Source organism: Oryzias latipes, chromosome 8 (genome assembly GCF_053564925.1).
Source record: "Oryzias latipes strain Hd-rR chromosome 8, Olatipes_Hd-rR_3.1".
Taxonomy (NCBI): domain Eukaryota; kingdom Metazoa; phylum Chordata; class Actinopteri; order Beloniformes; family Adrianichthyidae; genus Oryzias; species Oryzias latipes.
The window spans coordinates 20829710-20855780 of record NC_136244.1 but is presented as its reverse complement, the minus strand read 5'-3'; the positions used below and the strand labels follow the sequence as shown (position 1 = coordinate 20855780).

The 26071-nt window shown below is 38.2% G+C and overlaps 1 protein-coding gene across 1 annotated transcript; it reads left to right on the top strand.

Moving 5' to 3' along the window:
* The first annotated feature begins 1097 nt into the window (after nucleotides 1-1097).
* tmem184a (transmembrane protein 184a) lies at nucleotides 1098-26056 on the top strand. The gene is made up of 9 exons (XM_004071584.5): nucleotides 1098-1902; nucleotides 1993-2217; nucleotides 7744-7909; nucleotides 8692-8782; nucleotides 15847-15922; nucleotides 20457-20548; nucleotides 21451-21620; nucleotides 21690-21887; nucleotides 24707-26056. Exons 2-9 carry the CDS (start codon nucleotides 1993-1995, stop codon nucleotides 24937-24939), a joined length of 1251 nt encoding a protein of 416 aa, XP_004071632.1. The 5' UTR covers nucleotides 1098-1902; the 3' UTR covers nucleotides 24940-26056.
* The last annotated feature ends 15 nt before the right edge of the window (nucleotides 26057-26071 follow it).

The following is a 26071-nucleotide window of genomic DNA, read 5'->3' as shown; positions in this document are numbered from 1 at the left end:
AATAAAATTCCTGATAAACACTTTCAAGAGGCCTCTTTAAATATACTTTTGTATTATTCTTTTTTTTTTCTATGATCTGTTACAGCTCTGAAACAAAAGCACTAATTGTAGTCAGCACTTCCTATGACTCGCAGTGGAGCTGTGCTTTGTTTGCCCATGTGTTTTTTTATCGCAACTCTTTTGTCATTTTGTCAGCAAACGCACTAAAAGGTCAGCTGCACTCCCATATCCACGTTTTATGCCCAACAGAGGCTTTTGTGGAATATTGCCTTATAAGTTATCAGAAGTTTGCAGTTTTGTAAAAGGAGAGTAACATTTTGAATTGAATTCCAAAGTTGAAGGTTAGAGGCTTTGCCAACATCTTGATAGCTAACCTTTTTTTAAATGCAGTGTTGATATTTTAATTTTAGACTGCATGTCAGAAGGTGAGGAGGAAATGAATTATGCTCATATTGTTCCTACTTTGAATTTCAATTTTCATATATATTGAAGTCAATTAATACCAGAAAACTGTTGTAAAAGAAGAGTAAGACGTCACGCTAAGATAACCTAACTTGTGTTCATTGTGTTTTTTAATGAATTGCTTCTGTTTATTGGCAAGTAAAAGCAGATGTTTAAATCTTTTTAAAATGATAATGTTGATAATTTAAAAATGTCTTTTTAAATAAAAGTAAAGTGTTGAATATTTTTTTTAATTGCATAATGCAAAAGTAACTAAACTGAATGTTTTGAGTGGAGACCGATATTTAGAAGTTCAGTTTTTAATTCAAGTCAGATTATTTTTTTAATGCTTTTATGCCTATTCTTTTTATAAAGGTGGGTTTTATATATAAATTACAATTTACTGTTTGGTTTTGATTTAAAAAATCATGTTCTAGTTTAGGGTTTTCTGAAAATTGTCAGTTTTTCTTTTTTTTCCGATAGGCAGCAGTTTATCAATCATGATTGCCATTTATGTTCACAGTACTGGTACTAATCATCTGTACATTTTTTTAAATGGATGCTCATCTCAGCAGAATTTTAGATTTGATGCTCAACTGAACTAATTAAAAAAATGTTTCCTCAAAAAGGTGAAATTTATTGTTTTAAAGAATTACCAAGAATGCAGATTTTTTAAATAAATTTATTTCTCAACAATTAATTAAAAAAAAAATCTGAATGTCTTTCTGTCGACACTAGAGAGCTGTACCACACAGTATTTACAACAAAAATACAAACAACATTTTAGTATGATTTCAAGTAATGTTTTTGAATGTAACTTAATTTTTATAATTAAGTTACTACAAGTTAGAAGTTTTTTTTTACTTTGATGATTACCTATGTCAGTTTAAAAATGAGATGTGATAAAACATGTTGGGTTCAGGTATTTTGTGAACACATTGTAGAAACAGTTGCTGGAGTCAAGTAAAACCATTACTGTCAATGCTCTCTGTTCACCAAGAAGAAGCGACGTCATTGGCGGATGTGAGACCACGTGACTAACACTACCTGTTGATCTCCGGCCAACTTCGCTCGTTTGTTAGGAGCAGACTGAAAGCGTAGGTGTCCATACAGGAAGTGAAGTTTCCACAAGTTCTGTCGAGCCAATTTAACGGCTGAGTGTTTTGTTTGTTTTTTATCGGGGAAATATTTGTGTTTTTTTTGTTGTTGTTTTTTCCTTAACGAGCTCGTGGACTTCGACCTCGCAGCGGCACCTGTCTCACTCAAACAACAAGGAAGGAAGTCTGTCATGCTGAGAGCGTCGCCGGTTCAATATTCAACAAATGCGGCCGGTGGGGAGATTTGAAACGCGCTAAGTTTTATTCTCCATGTTGATCCAATAACGCTGGCTTGTGACAATCCTTTGGCTCTTTGGAGACATCTAAGCAGGATAAAGCTGCTTCCCCCTGATGCCAGGACAAGGTGAGCTGCTTGTTGACAGTAAAGCTAGAGGACAATAATACAATTTGAACTGTTCTCAAGCAGATCCTGCTTTTCTGTGTCTGGTTTCAGATGAATACCTCCCTGGAGATCATGGATCTTTCTAACGAAAACGTCTCGATGGTCCACCTGGACGCGCCGATCCTCCCCGAGAAGTCCGACATGTCCAACCTGACGATCATCCAGACCAGCAACGGCTCCATCATCGAGAGCGACGGCATGTTCCTGAACACCGCGGCTGCTCAGGCCCTGTCAGGGATCTTCGTGTGGTCCGCCCTGCTCATAACATGTCACCAGGTGAGCGCAGAGGACTGAAAACGAAATCTGTCCTTCTGCTAACAGCAGACATGCTGCTTTTAGGTACATGATGTTGTCAAAGAGGAGCTGCAACCAAAGGCCCTACCTTTTTACCTGGGGCCAAAATATTCTTTCAGATTGACATCATCTATAAGTGTGAGGTTTTAAGGTTTGGGCTCATCTTACTTGTTTTTTTCCTGCTCTATCTATGCTTGCACAGATTCTAAAAGAACAAGTCTTCTGATTACAGTAGAAAGCAAAAGCATCAAGCCCGTCCTGTGTGTGGGAAGCGGATGGCCAAAGGGGAACAACAAATGGCTCAACACAGAGCACCTTTCCCTGCAAACATTTGATCATTGTTGTAAATGAGTGTTTCATCTTTGAGTGCAGGAGTTTGCTTACTGTGGTGAGATGATAGCTTATCATTACAGTTTTATTTTTAAATGGCGAGATAACAAAGGAGTGCTGCGTTTTATCAGCAGCAAAATCAATGGAGTCTCAGATAACATTCATAGACCCACTCTGATTATTTTTTTGTAAAAGCTTCTAATAAAAGCTTTTAATTATGATTATGCCTTTTTTAGCTAAAGTAAAAAAAAAAAAGAAAAAAAAAAAGGTGTCGCTGGACAATTTCTGCAGAGTGGCGGTAGTTCATTCGAAATTTGCCCATAACTGAGAGCTCTCTGTTTTCAAGCTGTCCTGCTACCTTAGAGCCATTGACTGTAAACAAGGTCTGGACTGAGTGACCCCTCCCCCCCTTGCAGTCTTAATGGAAAGTACCTACTTGACTCAGACCTTCCTGTATCAATCACTGCCTACAGATGATTTTTGGTTCCAACATGGCGACGTCCATACTGTGAAAAAATGGCAACTGAAATGACTTCATTTCGTTAGAACCGAAAGCTAGCCATTTTCAAGGGTGACGTCAAGAATCGCTTAGTTGTTCTCCTGTACCGTTAATGCTTACAGCACCTGACACCCCCATCCTAACAATACTGGTGCAACCAAAATTGCGAGCATTATTGGAGATATCCAGCCGTCCCGTTTCTAGCCAGATCCCAGCTCGGATAAGGAAAACAAAGACATGCATGGTTTTAGTCGTCTACAAATGGTTGCATTATTTTATTTACATAACACATTTGTCCTTTTTCAAACTGCTTTTTTACATCTGCTCCTGATTCACAATGATTTGAAAAAATAAAGCATCCGGAAGAGCAAATTTGAGCTCTTTTCTTTTTTCTTTTTTTTTTAAATATATGCTCTCCATCATCAGAAAAATGTCACAAGAACATGATAAAAACACCAAAAACACAATTTGCATCGGAGTGGATCTTGTTTAATATTCTCTTAATTCTCATGCTTTATATGGGCGTTGCATTTATTTAAGACTGTTGCCGGCTGAATCCTAAATGCTCCTTTCGTCCTGTAAAATATTCATGCTCACATCCATTTATATGCTGTAATTATTGAAGGAGTAATCTGCACACAGGAGGCGTTAAAACAAATGCACAGCATTCAGTGAAAACAACAACAACAGAAAAAAACTTGTTTGGGGATTTGTAACTCAATATCCACCAAATTGGTTTCCACCTTTTTAATATTGCACGTGTTTGGCCAAACTCTTGTCAGCAAGACGTTTTAATTGAAGGAATAAATAGTAAACGTTCCGTTGGGAAAATGGAGCGAGTTAGCAGGCGGCATATTTTGTCACACAAGGGGAATAAAAGGGTCTGGGCTGCAGGAGTTGTAATGCTGGTTGGGTTTCATTTGACTCGACTCCACGGAATTGCTATAGACTCTTAAATGCACTTTTTGAATACTAAACAGACAATGACCTTAGATCTTTTTGTTGTAATGGATTCCAGCTCTCATCGGGGTGCGCGCATTTTTCATGGTGCTCCTATAGCAACTTGGGAGGTTTTTTTTGTTGGAGTCGCTCTCGTCTAACTTATTTTTGCAAACTGCATGCAGCTTTAGCTCCTATATTCTAGATTATTTCCTGCAATGTTTTTTTTTTTTTAATCCAAGAAATATCTTTGATTTGCTCTGTCAGTTTACTTGCTGAGGTCATGTTTTATCTTTCATTTTATTGTCGGAACGTCAAAACGCCTCCACTCACATGTTTGGGTGCGCCACACTGTTATCTAGACAGTGATTCGGGTGAAATGTGGAACCACCAGCGGACGTTTTAATCAAGCTGTGTATATTGGATAAAGAACTGCAACGTACAGTTTAGCCATAAATGAACACGTTTCTTTAACTGGGACCTTGTCTCGGTGGACATTCACACTCCTCAAAGATCAGAAAATAATCATTTTTCAAGCTGGTTTCTCCAAAAATACACGAAAAGTAGATAATTGAGCTTCTAATTGTTCAAGGGGCAAACAGCTATAGGCTTAAAGTAACTCAAGTTGACCCAATTACTTACTTTGCTCTTTAGGCACACTTAGTTGACTGACAAGTGGTCAGCATTTTGATGGAGCCAAGGCTTTTACGGATCTGAAATGAGGCATTTTCCTTGTGGGTAAAGTTTAAATACATTTCCTCTACCGGTAGTTGCTCTGATTTTCAAAATGGTTTGTAATTCTAGGATTAATTTTTTATTACCATGTCGATCTTAGTAAATATTCTGTTATGTGACCGTTTTTTATGTGTCTAGTTAGGAAAACTCGTGACATATAGAGGGTAAGTTCAGTTAAAATCGGATTGCATTTACAATATAGAAAATTAACTATAATGCATGTTTTTTTAAAGGAGAAAACATGCTGTTTTTGGGTTTGAAAGTGTTCTAAAAAGAGTTGCTTGTGTAGTTACTCCCGTAAAGCTAAAGGTCAGTGTAAAGACGGATGACACGTTTGTCTGCCATATGCTTTGTGCATTCCCCAAACTGTTATCAGATGCACCATGTCTCATTTTAGGAGGCCATATGGGGCCACATGGGAGCATGTTTGAGGTTAAGGTTCATTTTATATGTATATATATCAGGATTCAGTTAAATAAGAGAAAATAATGTGTTACTGCTGCTTTTTTGGTTTCTGTTAGTCAGAGCTGTGCAATCTGAGGTGTGGTTTGTGGGTTTGAAATGGGAATAATCTGGAAGGGTCATTAAACTGGGAGTTGCGTAATCTCTCTTTTTTAGAACAATTCTGTTAATGTTATGTAATCGCAGACAGAACAGTTGTGATGAGATAAAACCCTGGTATTCACACCATTCTTTAGTGTGTTTTTCACTAAGGGACAAATCCTACTCTCTTCTAATAAGATGATGAAGGATTTTATTTTTTTTAATCCGTATTTTTTTTTTAATTATTGCAAAGGTTTTATAAAAAAAAAGACTCTTAATTTTGTGTGTAAGAACAATTTTTCAGCTGCTAAAAAAAATACTAATTATGTTTCATATGGAGTTAATTCAGTCTCAATAATCAGAAATGCACACAACCGGTTTCACACATACACACACTCTGATTCACAACTGTAAATTTACACAAACCTGCAATGCTAATTTGGAAATGCACACGTTGTGTTTCACAAATGCACAACCTGTGTTTCACAAACACACACGTTGTGTTTCACACATGCACACTACCGGTAAATGTTTCACACATGCACAATAAGTGTTTCTCGCAATGTGCATGCTGTGTTTCACAAAAACACAATAAATTTTTCAGAAATGCACAATAGATGCTTCACAAACATCATTTTTAGATACACTTGTATATGAACTCACAGTTCGTACAAATTTTAGAATGTGCCTTCACAAACCCGCTCTCATTTGTGAATCTTCCCACATGTGTGGGAGGTTTTTCTACGGTGAATATTGAGACTCCCTTCACGCTGCAGGTCAACTAATGTCACCATTGGCTAATAAATCTGTCAATCAAACTCATCACCAAAGCAGGCGTGCTCGCTTTCAGCCAATCGAATGGCCCCATAGACTTTCTCCAGCTTCCACACTGATGTCAGAACTGAAGGTGCACGACACACAAGCATGGCGGAAAAGTTATAAGGTCACTGACGGGTCTTTATGTGAATTTGGTTTTGAGTTGTTCAAAACTTTTGATCGGTTGAGAATTACCCAGTTTACGTGTATTTAATTTAGTTTATAGGTAATTATTACTTAAATCTTACACAATCGAGTGTGATTTTTGCTTAAATGTATTCACAAATTTGTGGCTTTCCACGACTGTTCCATGTACGTCTAACAGACACATCTGCCACAAATGTATAACTTTTAGATCAATTATACAGCGTAATAATCACACATAGTTCATGTTCTACATTGTTTACAGTGTTCTTTGGGTAGTGGGGTTTATTTTATGAGACATCTGTGAAAATTTCACATAAAGACCACAACCTTTCTCACTTTTACCACGTATATTCACGTATAACCAATATTCATCCATGCAATATGCACAAAATGTAGGTAGTGGCTGTGTGACATGGTTTTAACCTGCACACAGCTTTTTTTTTTTTTTGCTATTCTTTTTAATCTTTGATCATAAATTCACTTTCAGTGCACCTCATGGTTAAAGCTGACTGGATATTTACAGTAGAGTTAATTCAACTCAATCTTTTGTAATGTAGTTCAGTGTTTGTATTTTTTATGTGAATATTTTTTTTAAATTGCTCAATTGTTCAGGTTGACAGTGCAGTGAGGAAGCATCAATGTTAGGAAGTTAAAAATGTATTAAACTTCTATTAAAATGTCTGTTAATTATTAAAAAATATTGAAGTTTCAGCCTTACCCATGATTCATTTTTTTACTATTTTATGACATGGTGAGATCCTTTTTCCGTTAGTAGAGTGTACATATGACAGCAGGCTCTACATGTGACCTATCGTACGTCACTTCTTATCACATCCGCCTGTTCTAGGTGGAAACAAAGGTCGCATGTTATACGTTTTATGAACGCACTGTTTGTGTAGCCCGACGACAAAGTATCAGAGCTACCATAAAAGAGAAAACTAGACAAATAAATGACAATAAATTCGTAAAATCTTTGCAAAAAAAAAACAGAACGAGAACAAGGCTGTAAAATCCTGAGAAAACAGTCCAAATTTTACAAGGATAAATTAGTAAATTTTATGCTTCAAAAGTCACAATTTTACAATGAAAGGGTCATGTTTTTTTATTATGTTATAATAAACCCTCAAAACTAAATTGAACGTAACTTGTTAGTGTATGCCGCAGATGTTACAGAGAAATAGGATGAACATCACACTGTTCAATAATCTCGTTGAATATCCTTTCTCTTTCTTTTAAATAAATGTACAGCTTTATTTTCATGAAATGACAACTATATTTTGAAAAATTCTGACTTTTAAAATCATAAATCATATTCATTTTGTTGATTTCATTTTTTTTTTTTCATAACATTCTGAGTTTTTTCTCAAAATTTTACAACATTTCTCCCATGTATTAATTGATTGTTCTATGATGGTGGCCCTAATACTTTATTGTACAGCCCTCCTTCCACAGATTGTTTTCTGTGCTCTTGATGATTTATGTTCTGTGCTTTGCTCCAGATCTATACCCACCTTCGATCCTACACGGTTCCTAATGAGCAGCGCTACATCATTCGCATCCTCTTCATTGTGCCCGTCTATGCCTTTGACTCGTGGCTCAGCCTTCTGTTCATCAGCAACGACCAGTACTACGTCTACTTTGACTCAATCCGGGACTGCTACGAAGGTTTGTGTTGCACACCGTTAGCGCTGTGCTTGTACACGGCTGTCCTCATGTTTCATGCAGTTGCCAGGAGAACAACAACAACAAAGCAACCAAACTAGTTTTTTCTCAACAACCTTTGTTCTTATGTAGGTGACTACACCCTCTCACATTTGTCTGTGGTGTGAAATTCCTCTTTCTACTGTATTATCTGCTTTCCCGTGATGACCTATTCTGTATTCTCAGCTTGTATTTTAAATAGTTTATCATAAAAGTAATTCACAGATCTATAAAGCAAAGAAGTAACTATATTTCTAAGTGGTTAAGGACAACATTCTTAAGGTAAAATATAAAATGATAGAATTTCGATTAGTTGGATGCAACATTGGAAATGGGAAAAGGTGTGGATCCTTAATCACTGCCTGATAAAATAACTTTTTGGGTGATTGATCAGAAAGGCGGTGAAACTGGAGCACCCCCAGCTTCTCTGGCTAAAGCACTCCTTCTCTTGACTGGACACCATCTGCATTAGCTTCATTTAATCCCTCCTTAAATAGCAACAAAGGATTAGGAAGGGATTTCCACGACACTGAATCCCTGGAAGCTTCTTAATGTGAGAATTGAAACATTTCATTGTTCCACAATGTGGGACTAATTATTTTGAGTCGTGACAAAAGTCCTCATATGGAAACGATTTAACCTTCTCACTGAAGTTGTGTTTGAAGGTGACATGAAGTTGATGTAAGTTGTGCAGGGTGGCGTGTTTGATGTCAGCCGGAGAGAAATGACGTCTCTTTGTGTTACAGCGTTTGTCATTTACAATTTCCTGAGCCTGTCCTTCGAGTACCTCGGAGGGGAAAGCGGAATCATGTTGGAGATCCGAGGGAAACCCATACAGTGAGTGCACCAAGTCTACTGTTACACACGCACACAATGCTTTTTATGCTCATTCACAGGTTAGAGGTTCACTTGATTGACTTGGTTCAAACGGCCAAAAGTGCATGTTTCCTTATTTCTGAACCTGTGATAAGCCTTTGTGGGCTGCGTTTGTGGCTGCAGAAGCTTTTTGTGGCTGCAAATTCAAATCAAATTTTGTTTATAGGAGCGCTCTTCACTACAGATTTGGCAGCTCAAAGTGCTGCACATAAAAGTATCAAACAAACAGAACTTTATAAAAGATGCAAGCATTCTAAAACAAGCATTTTGAAATATAGACTTAATTTATGTTTCAGTCCGATAAAAATCATATTTTGGGTGTTTTTAACATCTTGTGGCATTTGTCTGATGGGGCACGTGTATTCAAAAAATTAAGCTCAAAATAGCATTACTGAGTATTTCTTTGCTCAAATCATTGTGCATCAGGAGCAGACCAAATAATTCTGTTAGAAATAGAGATACATTTTTTACGTAGAAAAAAGGCTGCTAAATTCTGATGCATCCACTTGCAGACTGATAGATTCATGTACGTCTTTGTTTTCTTTGTCTGAGCTGGTTTCTGGCCCAAAATTGTACTGCTGGTAAGTTCCAATCGTGCTTGCTATTTGTGTTGCAACTGTAATGTTATCTTAGAGGTGAGAGGAGCTGTAAGCTAGTGGGAGAGTGGTGATGGGAAGTTGGGGCGGGCCAACAGTCCGGCCTACAACTCAATTTGAATTTCTAATGAAATTCTGCCCACTTAAAAGACCACTGGGAATGCGTTTTAATGTAGATCAAAAGATGATTGGGGTGGGACTTGAACATGTAATGTTGGGTTTTTGGGACTTTTTGCCCCTTAAATCCCATTGTTTTAACTAAAATAAAACAATCATCTGAAAAGTTTTTTGTTTTCTATTAGTATGTTTTAACACATTGACTTCATTGGACTCAATCTTCCACACTTTAATGTTTTGTCTTTTGGTGGAGTTCAAATTTTCCCATTAGGCTAAAGTTTTGCTTCATTTAGAAAAGTTTAAAAAAACTATGGATAAAACATGTCAGTGTTTGTGCTTAGAAATCTCTGAATAATACTTAGTTGTGGATTGTCGTTTTTTTTTCTTTTTGCTTAACTCTCTGAAATGCACTGGTTTGTGAATTTGCATGTAAATGCAAAGACAAGTGTTGTGACAGAATAGTTCCTCTCTTTCTCTCCTCACACAAGTTTGGTTCTTCCTGGTTTGATACATTTTCTGAACGTGTTCGCCCTCATTTGTTGGTGATGTGCTTGGGTATTCATTAAGGGTGGGCGATACTAGGAATTTGGGCATTGAACAACCAAGGAATTACAGGGCTGGTATCACTGTATCACTGATACCAATACTTTTTTCTTGAAATGTTGGATTTATATAATAATGTTGGAAATCTTTAGCTCATTAAGTGTACAATGAAACACAGGACAGAGACTTTCTGCAAACCAAAAATTACATCAATCTATACTGAACATACATCAAATAAAGAACATGTATATTATTAATAACATACTACAATTATAATATTAAGGAAACAGTAACTAGTGCAAAATTAAAAAAGAAAAATAAAGCTACTGCAATGTATAAAAAAACAGCACTACCAACATATATATTTAAAGTAAAGGCAGTAATAAATTAACAAAGTCCTTAGTTAAAACAAGAAAAGCTCCTCACTACGTATTCAAGAAAAACTGCGACGAAAGGATCGAAAATGTCGATCTCATCAAAACTTCACCTTGGTATCGATACTATTGATACTCATATCCATCCGCCCACCCCGAGTGTTCATATCCTTATCAATGGTTAAGGACAGCAAATAGTTGTATAAGTAATTAAATACTATTTAAAAAAAGGCAAGTTTGTCTTTATAACAAGTCCTATGGATGACAGAAAAGCACAAAGGGGATTTTAGAGAAATGCTGCAGGAAAGCAGCAAGACAGACTAATTTTGTGTAAATGAGAAGAACTCGATTAGAGCTGTGAGGTTACAGGAGCAGAGGTGAAGAAGGAGGAGAACTCAGTAGTCCAGATCAACAGAGGGAGCAGCTGAATAGCTCAGGACTGGAACCTGGGAAACCAGTGTTCGATCAACAGGGGGCGCGATGAGCTTCATCCAGTGTGGGTCCTTGGGCAAGACCCTTTGTGCTAAAGCCTAACCATGTGGCCACAAGGGGGGCTAAGTCTGTGCTGGTCCCCAGTCTGTATAAAGTTCAGGGTTGTGTCAAGAAGGGCATCCGGCAGGAAAACTCTCTGCCAAACCACCTGTGTGAATCAGTGGAAGCTGATTTGCTGTGGCGACGCCTGAAGGGATATCCTGAAAGGTGAACAACAATCCAGATCAACAGAGAGTGTGGGAACGAGGTGAAGAGGCGTGTGCAAGCAGGTTGGAATGGGTGGAGGAAGGTTTTCACGTGTGATGTGAAGGCAAAAAGTGTGTCAACAAGAATAAAAGACTGTGGGGAGAGCAGTCTGTTTAGAGATGAGAGGCAGAGCTGGGGGTGGACTGAGAAGAAAACAGCTCATGTAGATTTTTGGGAGATAAATCCAGGGAGGCAAATTGAGATGATTTGGGAACATGTAGAAGAGAGACAGAAATGGTGTTGGTAAATTGATGATATCGGAGCCATCAACATCACCTACAGGAGGCCTTGAGGAAGATTTGCTGTTTGGACTCTTAAAGGGAGCAGCTGACAGACAAAGATGAATGAGAATGAATTATTTGAACAAATAGTGGGGTTAGCAGAGAAGATGATTAGGACTTCTCTCTCCTCCCTGCAGCACTAAAGCACTGTCTGTGCTGGTCCAAATACATCATTGATGATGCTTCCCACCCCCACCATGGTCTGTCCTCCCTGCTAGCCTCTGGAAAGAGGTTTCAAAGCCTTCAGTGTGAAACCCCTCTGGTCTATTAAACAGTTTCCTCCCACTGACCATCAGACTGCTGATCTCTGAACAGCCATTGTAGTTCCCAACTTACTTTTTTACTTTATTGCTTCTGCTTCAGACTGCTGCTGTTGTAAAGGTTTTTTATTGGTTGAATGCTGTAAAGCATTCAACCCTTTGTTTTCCTGTTTCTCTTTATTTATTCTTATAGTATCTTCCGCCGTTTTTTGGCGTTTAACTACTTCTACAATTTTTAACCTATTTTAACCATTCTACTATTAAAATGTTCATCTCTTTCATCTTATTTCTGCTATGACTTTTGGTTTTTCAAATCCTTTTACTTTTTAAGATATTCCAGGTTTTCCGGGAATTTTTGCTCCATTGAAATACATGGAGAATTTTTCGTTCAGAAGTTCACAGTTAAACTCCTTCTACAATTTTTCACCTATTTTAACCGTTCCACTATGAAAATGTTCAGCTCTTTCATATTATTCTAGCTATGACATTTTGGTCCTTCAAATCTTTGAACTTTTCCAGATATTCCCGGATATTCCCAGATTTTCCAATCTTTTTGCTCCATTGGCCACACCTTTGCTTCTTTAAACAATTGTAACTTTAACATTCTTTTGGCTAGAGACACAGTTCAAATATTGAAATGTTCACAAGGTTTTGGACTTCAACATAAGGTTCAAAATTATTATGGGATGGCAACACCACCTACAGTTTGGCGGCCATTTTGTGCCAAAATGTGAGGCAATTTTAAACTTCTTCAAACTTTCACCTATTTTTACCATTCTACTATTACAATGTTCAACCCTTTCATCTTATTCCTTTCAGCTATGACTTTTGGTCCTTCAAATCCTTGAACTTTTCCAGATATTCCTGGATATTCCCAGATTTTCCAATCTTTTTGCTCCATTGGCCACACCTTTGCTTCTTTAAACAATTGTAACTTTAACATTCTTTTGGCTAGAGACACCGTTCAAATATTGAAATGTTCACAAGGTTTTGGACTTCAACATAAGGTTCAAAATTATTATGGGATGGCAACACCACCTACAGTTTGGCGGCCATTTTGTGCCAAAATGTGAGGCAATTTTAAACTTCTTCAAACTTTCACCTATTTTTACCATTCTACTATTACAATGTTCAACCCTTTCATCTTATTCCTTTCAGCTATGACTTTTGGTCCTTCAAATCCTTGAACTTTTCCAGATATTCCCGGATATTCCCAGATTTTCCAATCTTTTTGCTCCATTGGCCACACCTTTGCTTCTTTAAACAATTGTAACTTTAACATTCTTTTGGCTAGAGACACAGTTCAAATATTGAAATGTTCACAAGGTTTTGGACTTCAACATAAGGTTCAAAATTATTATGGGATGGCAACACCACCTACAGTTTGGCGGCCATTTTGTGCCAAAATGTGAGGCAATTTTAAACTTCTTCAAACTTTCACCTATTTTTACCATTCTACTATTACAATGTTCAACCCTTTCATCTTATTCCTTTCAGCTATGACTTTTGGTCCTTCAAATCCTTGAACTTTTCCAGATATTCCTGGATATTCCCAGATTTTCCAATCTTTTTGCTCCATTGGCCACACCTTTGCTTCTTTAAACAATTGTAACTTTAACATTCTTTTGGCTAGAGACACCGTTCAAATATTGAAATGTTCACAAGGTTTTGGACTTCAACATAAGGTTCAAAATTATTATGGGATGGCAACACCACCTACAGTTTGGCTATCATTTTGTGCCAAAATGTGAGGCAATTTTAAACTTCTTCAAACTTTCACCTATTTTTACCATTCTACTATTACAATGTTCAACCCTTTCATCTTATTCCATTCAGCTATGACTTTTGGTCCTTCAAATCCTTGAACTTTTCCAGATATTCCCGGATATTCCCAGATTTTCCAATGTTTTTGCTCCATTGGCCACACCTTTGCTTCTTTAAACAATTGTAACTTTAACATTCTTTTGGCTAGAGACACCGTTCAAATATTGAAATGTTCACAAGGTTTTGGACTTCAACATAAGGTTCAAAATTATTATGGGATGGCAACACCACCTACAGTTTGGCGGCCATTTTGTGCCAAAATGTGAGGCAATTTTAAACTTCTTCAAACTTTCACCTATTTTTACCATTCTACTATTACAATGTTCAACCCTTTCAGCTTATTCCTTTCAGCTATGACTTTTGGTCCTTCAAATCCTTGAACTTTTCCAGATATTCCCGGATATTCCCAGATTTTCCAATGTTTTTGCTCCATTGGCCACACCTTTGCTTCTTTAAACAATTGTAACTTTAACATTCTTTTGGCTAGAGACACCGTTCAAATATTGAAATGTTCACAAGGTTTTGGACTTCAACATAAGGCTCAAAATTATTATGGGATGGCAACACCACCTACAGTTTGGCGGCCATTTTGTGCCAAAATGTGAGGCAATTTTAAACTTCTTCAAACTTTCACGTATTTTAATCCTTCTACTATTACAATGTTCAACCTTTTCAGCTTATTCCTTTCAGCTACGACTTTTAGTCTTTCAAATTTTTGAACTTTTCAAGATATTCCAAGATTTTCCAGGATTTTCCAAGATTTCCAAGATTTGCTTCATTTAAATACATGGAGAATCCTTGAAAACATTTGTTGCTTTCAAGCATTATAACTAACATGCTTTCAGCTAGAGGCACCGTTCAAACATTGAAATGCTCACAAGGCTTTGGACTTCAACATACGTTTTGAAATTATTATGGGATGGCAACACAACCTACTGTATGGTGGGCATTTTTTGACAAAATCTGAAGCAAATGTTGCAATAAACTTCATCCATGGCTGGAACTGAACATATTGAAATTCACTGGATCTGGACATATAAGGAATGTGGGCGTGGTTAGCAAACAAAGCTCGTTGCTAACGACGTCCAAAGGTTTACTTTTTCCGATTTGTCTGAAACCGACGTTGATTTGTTACTCATCTCCAAGTGACCCAAACATAAAATGGTTGCTATGGAGATAAAATCAATAGAAAAGCCGCCATTTTGAAAAGAGTGGATTTTCTATCAACTTAGAACATGTAGCTTTGACCAATATAATACTCTCAAACAACGTGTTTTTTGGAGTCAGTTGATGATGCTGATTCCAATGCTAGTACTTTTAGCCATTTTAGCAACATCTTCAAATTTTCAACAATTCAGCCATTTTTTCAACAATTTCACCTTTCATGCTTAAGTCCTACAAATTTTGACCTATTTCAGCCATTCTACTATTACAATGTTCAACTTTTTCAGCTTATTCCTGCTAGGACTTTTGCACCTTTAACTTTTCATGGATCTTCCAGTACAGTTCAGCCATTTCTTCAGCTAATTCAGCTTTCATTCAGCAGTACAGCATTCAACCCTGCATTTTCTTCTGGAAATGCAGCTCCTTCTAGTTATTTGTTGCATTCATTTTATCCACAAGTTTAACAACTGATTTATTAGTTCTCTTTTTATAGATTTTCTACCACACTCTTGAATCTGCAAAGCAAATACAAAGACATTCTGTTTTGTGACCACCCGGAGGACATTAACTCACGTCCAAGATCTTAACTCTAGCACTCCGATCGTCTTTTGATCTATTGTAAAAGGGTCTACGCCATTTTTAGCTAAAATAATTATTTAAAAAAAACTGTCATTGTCCAGGACATAGTTTATACAGAGCAACAGTAGCTCATTAGAAATTCACCTCTGAGTTGTGGGCGGGACTTCTGGCATAAATTAGGCCTGCCCCTCTTCCCGACATCCACCTGTTTGAGCGCTCCCTCACTAGCTTAAAGCCCCTCTCACCCCCAACCAAACATTAGCAATAAAAACACGGGCAATATTGGAGCTATCCAGCCGCACAGGTTTGAGCAAGATGCCAGCTCAGACGAGGAAAAATAAGATGTACGGTTCATGGATCTACAAGTGGATGCCTCAGAATGGAGCAGAGCAGGAAGCTTTTTATTTACAGAAGAAATAAATCCATTTCAAACTTTAAGATCACAAATAGCTGCTGGCCTAACGTTACTGTTGGACAACTCTGTGATTTTGAACTATAATATCAAGGAAAAGATATCTTTTTTGAGTCCATATCTTTGTGTCATCGCAGGTCCAGCTGTCTGTACGGGACGTGTTGTCTCGTTGGTATGAGCTACTCCATTGGCTTCTTAAGATTCTGCAAACAGGTGAGCTTTGGTTATCCCTATTATTTCTCTGCTGCAAGGTTAAAGCCTTCCAAGAAAAAAAAAACTTTCTATTATTTAAAAAAGAAAAAAAAAAATACAAATTACTTTTCAAATCTCCAGACAGCTTTAAAATGACAGTTATTATAATTGGCTCTGCCCTTTTCAACTGATAACATCCGCTGCTTATAAACCAAAAACAAAAAGCAGCAGCTGAGTTTGAAAGCAGCTTAATAAACAGAAAGATGATGTGAAGTGTCAGCACAGTTCCCTCCTGGTGTCTGGGGATTCTGCTCCATATTCCACTGTAACACTGATGGATATTGGAACTGATTTTAATGTCTTCCAAACAAAATAAAAGTGGAAAAGATTTTCTTTTTTCCTCTCCCAAGGAGTGGATACTAAACACTTTGCTCTGACATCCCCTCTGTGTGAAGTAGGGCTGTCAACTATTAGTCAGCGACATCAACTATTAAAAATCGTCGACGCTAATTTGGTATTGTCGACACGTCTTTTTATTTATTTATCTGTTTTTTGGTCCTTACGGGCTTATGAACGCACATCCAGCCGGTTGTGTTCACATCAGACTAACGCCAGACACGCAGGTAGCAACAGGGAGAGGATTCTTCTTCTTTTGTGTATTTACTGTTTATTAGCGCTCGTCCGCCTCCTACAACAAGAAGAGGCTCGGTGCGCAAAGTTGAGTGGTGCAAATCCCGCAAAATTTGCTCCAGACCTTTTGTTTTCACAGCTTTGTTCCTATAAATATCCGTCTTGGAGTCGGATTAATCTGAATGTACACAAACCAATGTGTACAACGGCTGGTACGTCCGTGTTTAGAAGCAGAAGCCACCCACACGTCACTACTTCATCTGAGTCCCCGACTGGTCACAGTGCTGCGTTGCTGCGATTCAGCGTGGAAAAAGTTCAACCGGTTGAACTGTCGGCGAACAATAAACTTACGCCCAATTTGTTTCTAGAGCTCCCAATCAGACTTAAAATCTTGCATAGCGACATGCAATCACAGGCGTTCTGGACGCGGAAGCCTGAAATTCTGGTCTGCGCTATTGACTGTAGACTGGGGAGGAGCCAGTGCACTTCAGAGATGGCTGCAACACTTCAGCAGGGGATCCTTAACGTGTTTCTAAAAGGAACGAGAACTCTGTCGATGGTTGAAGAGGATGGGTTTAAAGAGATTGGGGTGCTGCACCTTGGCTACTACCTAGGTCACTTTTGCAAACTAATGGGGGGAAAATTATTGTAGAATATTGTACTGTTCTGTAATGGCAATACAGTAAAACCCATGTTCATTAAATATGTTTTGCTTACTATTTCTATGGGAAGTTTAGACAATGATTTAGTGCAGGGAACAGGAACTCTGTAGCTTGCGAGCCAGATAGGCCTTTTTTTGTGCTAGCATATAGCCATCTAGCAAAATTTCATAAAAAAAATCTCTTTTATGAGAAATTCAAATTCATGAACTATATATGTAAAATTGTACATTTCTTTGACCGGACCATACGCTGAGCATCAGCGATACCATACATGATGCAAACCTCCACAGCACCACCACCTTTTGTTTAAAAAAAAATCCCCATCGCTTTACATAAACAATGATTGTTGACTAATTGAAAAAAATAATCGTTGACTAATCAATTATTTCGACTACTGAAATAATCGTTAGTGACAGCCCTACTGGGAGGGGTTTCAGAAGAAACCCTCAGGTGGGACATAAAAAAGAGGAAAGAACTTCTGTCATGGAACAATTAAAGGTTTTTATTGACAGTTTTTTTTTTGCAATAAACTTAGAATTTCTTCCAGTGTTTTGCTTCTATTTTGAGAAGTTTGGGGTTTTTGTTAAGTTGCAGACTTGTCTTGTCTCTCTGAAATCTTTTATTTCTTACATTAAATAAACTAACTTCAGGGATCAAAAGATTTCTTTTTTTTTTGAGTGAAGACCATAAAGAAAGAAAAAAAAAAACAAGTTCTGTCACTTTTAGGTTATATTTAATTTGAACTTTGCTGCTCAGGTTCTTTCATAATTGTGATTGCAAAGTATGGAATAGGATGGTGTACTTTTTCCTTTTTTTTCCCTTTTTGGAGGATTAAAAGCATTAGCATTCTTCGCTCATTATGGGATAGAATTAGCGCGACATTAGAAGAAAGCTTAAAAAATCAATCACTGATACAGCAAAGCAGCTTGGCATTAAAGTGCTTTTTGGAGATGCCTCTAACAGATAAACAGCGTTTGCATCTAAAATATTGCAGTGATTTATTTTCTTCTTTTATTTATTTTTTGACGTGACAGAACAGCATTTTTGTAAAATTAAAAAATGAATCATAAAATGGTTCTGCAACATTCCTGGCTTTACGCAGTTGTATTTTCTGACAGCGCTCTCTTGTTTAAAATTATAAAAGCTCCAAAAAAGTGACTTCATGCTAACTTGCGGTCAATTGCAGCTCTCAACAACAACCATACAAATCATTTGAGGACCTGGTGCTCAAAGCTGACAGTAAAAGAGGCTCGTATTTACCAAAGGATGTTTTTATAAATCAGTTTTTTGTAACAAATGAAAAAAAATGCACGACATTTCACAACCTTCTGTAAAGCATTTCATATATTTGCATTGGGAATTGGACAAAATAAATAGGATTGATGCTTTAGTGCAAAATCCTAAATATTCAGGACCAATTTTTATATCAGTTAAAGAAAAATTGACATATTTAAAATCATTATTTCAGATTGATTTGCAAATTTATTTATTTTTTAAAGTTTTACACAAAATCAGTAATGATGGCAAGTCTTACTAAGCAACTAGAGAAGAAAACTTAATTTGACTTCTAATCCACTGTCATTACAAACATGCACTGTGGTCTAAATATCCAGCATGTCAGCAAGTGTGCTCATTTGAGAAGATATTTATATATGCTGGCACTAGAGCAGCTCTGGGGGAACACTGTCAGTACTCCATGCTTCAAAGTACATGAGTTATACTGTATTATAAATGCTTATAAATAGTTTGCCGAGCATATCAGCAACTCCAGTTGTTTCCGAAAAAGTATCCTCCTGGCTAATCAAGCTGAACACTTCTGGTCTGTTCATGTTTGGCAGCGTCTGTCAAATCGGTTAGTTCAGGCTTCAGTGCTCAGCATACAGGACACCTGTCCTGCAGTTTGGATAGAGTTTAGCCCATCGTTCTCTGTCATGCATCAACATCACATCAGTTTTCCAACTGGGACGACTTCTGTTTAGAAAGATCTTGGTTGAGGAGGTGTCATCCTTAATCAAAGTATTTTTATTTGTTTTAGTTTTGTCTCAGGGTGATGACTTTTCCTGTGTTTTATCAGTGTGTTCATTTTGCCCTCATTTCAGCTTTAATTGTTTGGTCTTTAATGGAAAAATGACTTAAACTTAAAGTAACAAACTAGTGCATCCTGTTATGAAAGTATATTCATGAGCAGAAAGGGTAAAAAATCTTTGTAAGGGGTTTCCGTTGACTGTATATGAGAATTGGGCTAAATGGCTCCTCCCCTCCGCTGGCTCCAAGAAGCCAAAATCCCATTAACTTCTATAGAGAAATAAAGACCTATTACACAGTCATTATATTTGTCAGAGTGACAATTTTTGCTTTGATAATCCTATTTTTTACAAAAATAAATTCTGTAGTAGTTATTCAAGTGGCCAATAAGATGCCTCAATGAAAGTATGTGGTGCCTTCTGGCTCCACGTTGAACATTCAGAATGTTTGGTAGATTTTGTGTAGACCCCTTTTAAGTGGTGTGGGCTTCGAACAAGCTCACCTCTGATTGGTGAGCGTGGTTGCCATAGAAACGTTGACTCGGAGCGACTTGGACCAATTGCAGCTTATTGACAAACGTCCGGCTCCGACATGGTGCTGCTTAAAAAAAATGGCGACCGAATCGACTTCATGTCGTCTGAGCCGGAAGATAGCCGTTTCTCATGAGTGATGTCACACTCACTCGCTCCAATTCTTATATACAGTTAATAAGCGTTTAACTTTCTTGTTTTATAATGCGTTAACTTTTTAAGATGGATGTCAGGCTGTAACAAAATGAGGAAAGATGTTACACAGAATGTGCTTTGATATGCTGACATGACAATATTTTGAAGAAAAAAAAACATTGATATTAATAATCAGGAAGGATTAATGTCTAATTTTATCCTCTTAGCCAAAGGATTTCTTGATTTTGTAAATTGTCATATTAAGCTCAGCTTTCATGGAATTTATTTTTATCAAGACGAAGCAAAATGACAAATCAGTGCACTGAATATCAACAGAAACAATTTATTTCTATAATATTTCATGGATTTGAATGAATAAAGACAGATAAAAATGTATACCGATGCCAAAAAACAGCCGTGGGTGAAAATGAAGGAATTAAAAAAGAGGGACACCTTGTTGTCAGCAAACATTTCCAAATCCTCCCGTCTCCTTCCACTGTTCCCGTCTTTCAGCGTGACATCTTGCCTTGTTGTCTCTCGATGTTTCATTCTCTGCTGTCATGTGTCCTCCAGGCAACTCTCCAGTTCTGCGTTGTCAAACCCATCATGGCAGTCATCACCATCATCCTGCAGGCCTTTGGCAAATATCACGACGGAGATTTTAAGTGAGCAGCACCTCTCTTCTTTTTCACGTCTCCCACTCACGCACGTTAGCGCCAGGAGGACTTCTCCGCCATTTATGTGCACTCGGCAACAATGTGCAAGTGAAGATAGTCATATCGCCGCTTCACAGGAGGCACGATAAAAAGAATGAAAAGTTGTTGTTGTCAGATTAGAGGGTCTGAAATGAAGTTTTGCAGATGGCACACCCTGAACAACTACTGCAGCCATCTTTGTTCTATCTTCTAAAAATGGTTTTAAAATGGAGCCTCTTAATCAAACTCATTTGTTTGGGGGGAAAAGGGGCGAGAGGCGCAGCTTCGTTTCACATTTTCCCTCGACTCCAAGATTCAAGGGTCGGGGATAAATTGCAGACTGACAATTTTGATGCAAGTGTGGTTGGCAACTCCTGCTGAACCACAAAGGGACCCGGCTGCATAACGAAAAGAGTAATGCGCTCACTAAAATGATAATTAGCGTGTAATCAAAGTTCTGGAAAGCTAAGGCTTGTGACTCCGCTTGACTTATTTTTGGGGTACGTCTCCTCACCGTCTCTGTCTGAAGAGTCAGCTGTGACAACACAAGCTTCAAAGCTACTTAGATCAAGCAGATTTCTTAAAATAAAAGTTTTCAAGCCGCTTTTTATCATCAGCCTTTTATTAAAAGCTGAAAGATAATCTTGGCTCGATTCTTGCACTTGCTTCTGCATGTACTTCAACAGCTAAATGATAAATCAGGGAAGAACTGCATTATTTGAAGCTCCACCGATTGTTTACTTAGAGGCTTTCAGCCATCCGTGCACTCTGTCTGCACCGGAGTAATTAATGTCGTCACAGTTGAATCCTTGGAGAGCCTCTCACGAATGCAAAAATGTTGAAATGATTTTTTAAGCATTTTTCTTTCACAGTGTAAATGGAGGGTACCTGTACATCACTATCATCTACAACTTCTCGGTCAGTCTGGCCCTCTACGCTCTCTTCCTCTTCTTTTTCGCCACAAGCGACCTACTGAGACCGTATGAACCGGTGCTTAAATTCCTCACCATCAAATCAGTCATTTTCTTATCCTTCTGGCAAGGTGAGTCGTCGTTCCCCCTCATTTTTCCTTTTTTTCAAACACAATAGAAAGTAAAAATGTTTTCATTAGGAATGGTCCTTGCCATCCTGGAGCGCTGCAGCGTCATTCCCAATGCGCTGTTCATCGACGGGCATGAGGTGGGCGCCGGCACTGTGGCCGCGGGCTGGCAGAACTTCATCATCTGCATAGAAATGTTCTTTGCAGCCATCGCCCTCAAATATGCCTTCACCTGCACCGTCTACCAGGAGAAGAAGAACGATGTGCCAGGTGAGCACAGACTTTTGAGGTTGAAGTGCCAAGAAATTCAAATTAAAATCTCACTCCGATCATTTTTCAATCCAAAGCTTTCCCTGTGGTCTTTTAATTATGATTATGACGTTTTTTTAGCCAAAATTCAAAAACCTGCCGGAGCTGGGAGCTTGTGGCTTGCCGTAGGAGCTTCTATGTCACACCTACAAGCTTTTTCCAACATTTTTGTGCCTGCTCCTGACTCACAATTTGAATAAATAAATACTAAAAAAAATGCAATTTTAAGCTTAATTGCCTTTATACATGTCCTCCATCATCAGAAAAATCCCACAAGAGCATGTTTAAAACACCAAAAACACAATTTTAATAGGAGGAGGTCTTTAACTTTTTTTATTATCTCAATAGAATAAAATGCAATATTTTAAATACAAAATTGTTAGAAATTTTCCATATGAAACCTTTAAATAAACTACTTTTTTTTAATCTGCATTAAATGAGCAGAGATGAAAAATCTCTTTTCTGCTGCTCTTGGGTCTTGGAACCCAAAAGGTGGTGGATGACAGCGTGATAGTTACAGCCTCACATGGGTGGAGCTACTGCTCTGTTGCAGCGAAGAGAAGCTGAGATGAAAGCTGTTGGTCAACCGATCTGTTTACACACAAACCCTCGCCTGTGGTTAGTTAAGTTACAAGCAGCTCCTGAAAGAATGAGGCTGTGAGTACAATGGCGAGATTCCTCTAGAGCGCTCCAGTGCTCACCTGTTGGGATAGGGTACCCAAGAGCTCCGCCATTTTTGAAAGGAGCCATTTGAGGTGGTTTGGCCATCTGGTCAGGATGCCTTCCAGAAGCCCTCCAGCAGAAATGTCCTGAACATGTCCCACTAAACCGAGGCCTCAGGGCAGACGATGGACCTGCTGGAGTCTGTTTTTCAACTTGACCTACAAAGATGTTTTTGCAAAACAGCTAATGCTTAATATATTATAATCCAAAGCTAAAACCTTAGAAATGTTTTTGTTTTTTAACGTAATTAGCATGAAGTGAAAAAAAAACCCTGCAAAAATCTCAGAATCGAAATATTTAAATAGTTTTAAAATATCAAATTATTTTATTGTTACTTATTGCTTTTCTTTGATCTCTGAATAAGCTGGCATTGCAATAAAACTGAGATCTTCCCAGATAAAGAGGGATTTTAGCAGGAAGTTTGGAGATATTTTTCAAAAAAGAAAACCAGAATGGAGTGGGCTGGATGGGCCCTCAGCTAAAAGTACCGGACAAGAACCAGCTGGTGGAGGGTCAGACAGATTGAGACTTAAAACTCCAACATTTGGTTTACCTCAGAAAGAAAGAGTGTGAAATTATTGGATAGAAGCAGAGATCACAAAGGAGAATAGGGCATTTAAAAAAAAAAAGCAGATCTCAAATGATTTGGCAAATGTTATAAAGACGCTGTGTAAGAAAAGCTTTTTTTTTATCTATAGTGAGAGGAAAGTTTCTTTTCTAACCAAAATCCCTTCCTCCTCTTGAGGGAAGCAGCTCGCCTCCTGCTAAACTAATGTTTCAAATAAACCAGTTGTGCAGGTTTCTTAGAGGCATCATAAGACTTTAAGTGTAATAGAAGCCTTTAACCTCATTTCCTTAGTTTGCTAGGAATTTTTCAGAAATCCCATAAAGGGTTATAACTTGCCTTTTTGTTCTTTTGTTCTGCTACTTTAGCTGACATAAGAAATGCCCACATTTCTACAGTTTCTGTTGAAATGACTTCATAAGAGCTACAATGTGCAAAACATAGCCAAAGCTGAAGGACATGCATGATATGAAAGGCCCAGGCAGCAGGTGCTTTTAACGTTTGGAGGAGAAGGAAAGAAAAGGATTCAAGGTCATGGTGTCCTAAAAAAAAAAGCACCAAGGATGTGTCCCAGCTTTGGCAACCTTGCTGCTTGCAAAGAAAATGTAGATGGGATAGGAGGTGAAATAAACTTTTAGCTTATGTAATACAGAGTAATCAAATGAAAATGCTGGAAATTTAAATTTCCTTTTTTTATATGAGTGAAAAGGGAAAATTTGTATTTAGTTTTAAGTCCAACTTTGATGAGAGTTGTTTTTTTTTTTTCATTTTTAACAGGCTTTTGTGTCATCTGATGATGTAGTAAAAGATTTAAGATCGAAATAGCATTGCTGAGTATTTCTTCAGTCAAACTGTTGCGAATCAAGAAAAATGTGTTTAGAAAAAGAGCTCATTTGTGACTTAAAACTACGCTGGGCGAGCAACAAGTTCTCTGCTCCGCTCCATTCTGACTCATCAGGAGAGCACATGAACAGAGGGATATCAGAAATGCTGGCGGTCCTTCCCACAACTTATTGTGGGAACAAACTATGTGCTAGTAAAATAACTTTTTATTTTTATTTTATTATTTTGGCTAAAAATTGTCTAATTATAATTATAAGACCACTGGGAATGCTTTTAAAATGGGTCAAAAGATGATTGACTTGTTAAAATCCCCTGAGCTGACCTGCTTTTAGCTTATTAAAAAAACTCACCAATGAATTCAGCTATTATACTTTGACAAAACTTTGCAAAAGTTATTTTGTCTGTCATCATGTCATGAAACTGGCAAGCTCCCAGAGCAAAAAAAAGCAAATGGCTCTTTTTTCACTCAGATGATTCTGCACTGAAATGAGCTTTGAAACCGGGCATTTATCACCTTCATGCTCCTTTTTCTTTATTTGCATTCTGATGCTCAACCGGATGTCTTTTGTTCTGGGATTAAAGCTGAAACATCCGTGCAGCGCATCTGTGTGCAGCCATCAAAGTGCCTCTTTCCCTCTCGTTCCTGCAGAGGGCGGCCCCCCGATGCAAAGCATCTCCAGCGGCCTGAAGGAGACCATCAACCCCGGAGACATGGTTCAGGATGCCATCCACAACTTCTCACCAGCCTATCAGCAGTACACCCAGCAATCCACGCAGGACGTCACCCAGCAGCACGGCGTGAACGGGAAAGTCCCCACAGACCTGAAGGGCTCCTGCAAGTCCGACAAAATCATGCTGATTACATCTGATGATGAGCTCTAGGCGATTTTCCAACAACATCCAAGTGTCTGTGCCCTTCCCGCTCTTATCTTTGACCCCCCCATCCCCAATCTGAGGAAACGGCTGTGGCACATATCTCACAGAGCTGGATTGAACCCAGGTGTTTAATTTTCATCATCCGAGTATTTAAGGTGGACTGCCCGGTTCTGTCCTGCTTCAAAGGTAATTTAAGAACCAAGAGAAGGATGGAGTTTTAACAGATTCAGAAACGATGACTGGATCGTCAGAGATCTGATCCGTGCCCGTCTTGCAGTGATAATCAGGAAAATGACATGTCCCCTTCACTTCATCAAACCGGTCTGGAGCTTTGGCGTTTCCTTTAAATCAAGCTGTCGGATGCACAGCTGCATCCTTCTTTCCGGTCCTGCCACCGTCTCGATGGCGCTGCCTCTCAGTGGCCGTCCGGCGTGTTCCCACTGAATCACGTCGGCTTCAAAGAGCCTCTGATTAATATGCAACACCAAGATAGATGCAGGGAAGCCAGCGACGACTGGAACGTTTCTCGCCATTCCTTTTGTCTGGTATTAACTGAGCTCTTCTCTGCACGGATTCCTGACAGACAGATATTAGATTTGGAGCAGGTAATTCAAACTGCAAGAGATACTCCACTATCATTTGTTTCTGCCGCTGCAAGGACAAATTGGATAAACCTTTCTCATCCAGAGCGGAAGCTTGAATATGAATTTTCCCAGCATGTTGAACAGCCTGACCCGATGCAGTTGAAATGGCTGTTGGAAAGATGCTAGTGATTAGAATTTGACAGCTTTTGCACTGTTTTGACTGCAGCTGCTGATGCTGTCAACCACATGTCAACACTGATCAAGGGAGTGCAAAATTTGATTAGTGCCAGTCGTGCCGTTTTACTCCTGTAAATAATATTTTGGCTTATCGAGTGTTTCAATCTTGTTGTATTTATTTCTTTAGCTCCAGAGGCACTAAATTTGAAGTGTGTATTGATAAGTCAATCAACCCTTTTAAAGAGGAAGTTCATGTCTGTGGTTAAATTTTTCTACCCTCTTTTGCCAATTTTAGCTGTGTTTTGACAGAATGCGTATTGGTTGGTTTCTATGCAAAATAAAACTCAGATTTGTGTCTGCAAGTGTGAGAAAACGGA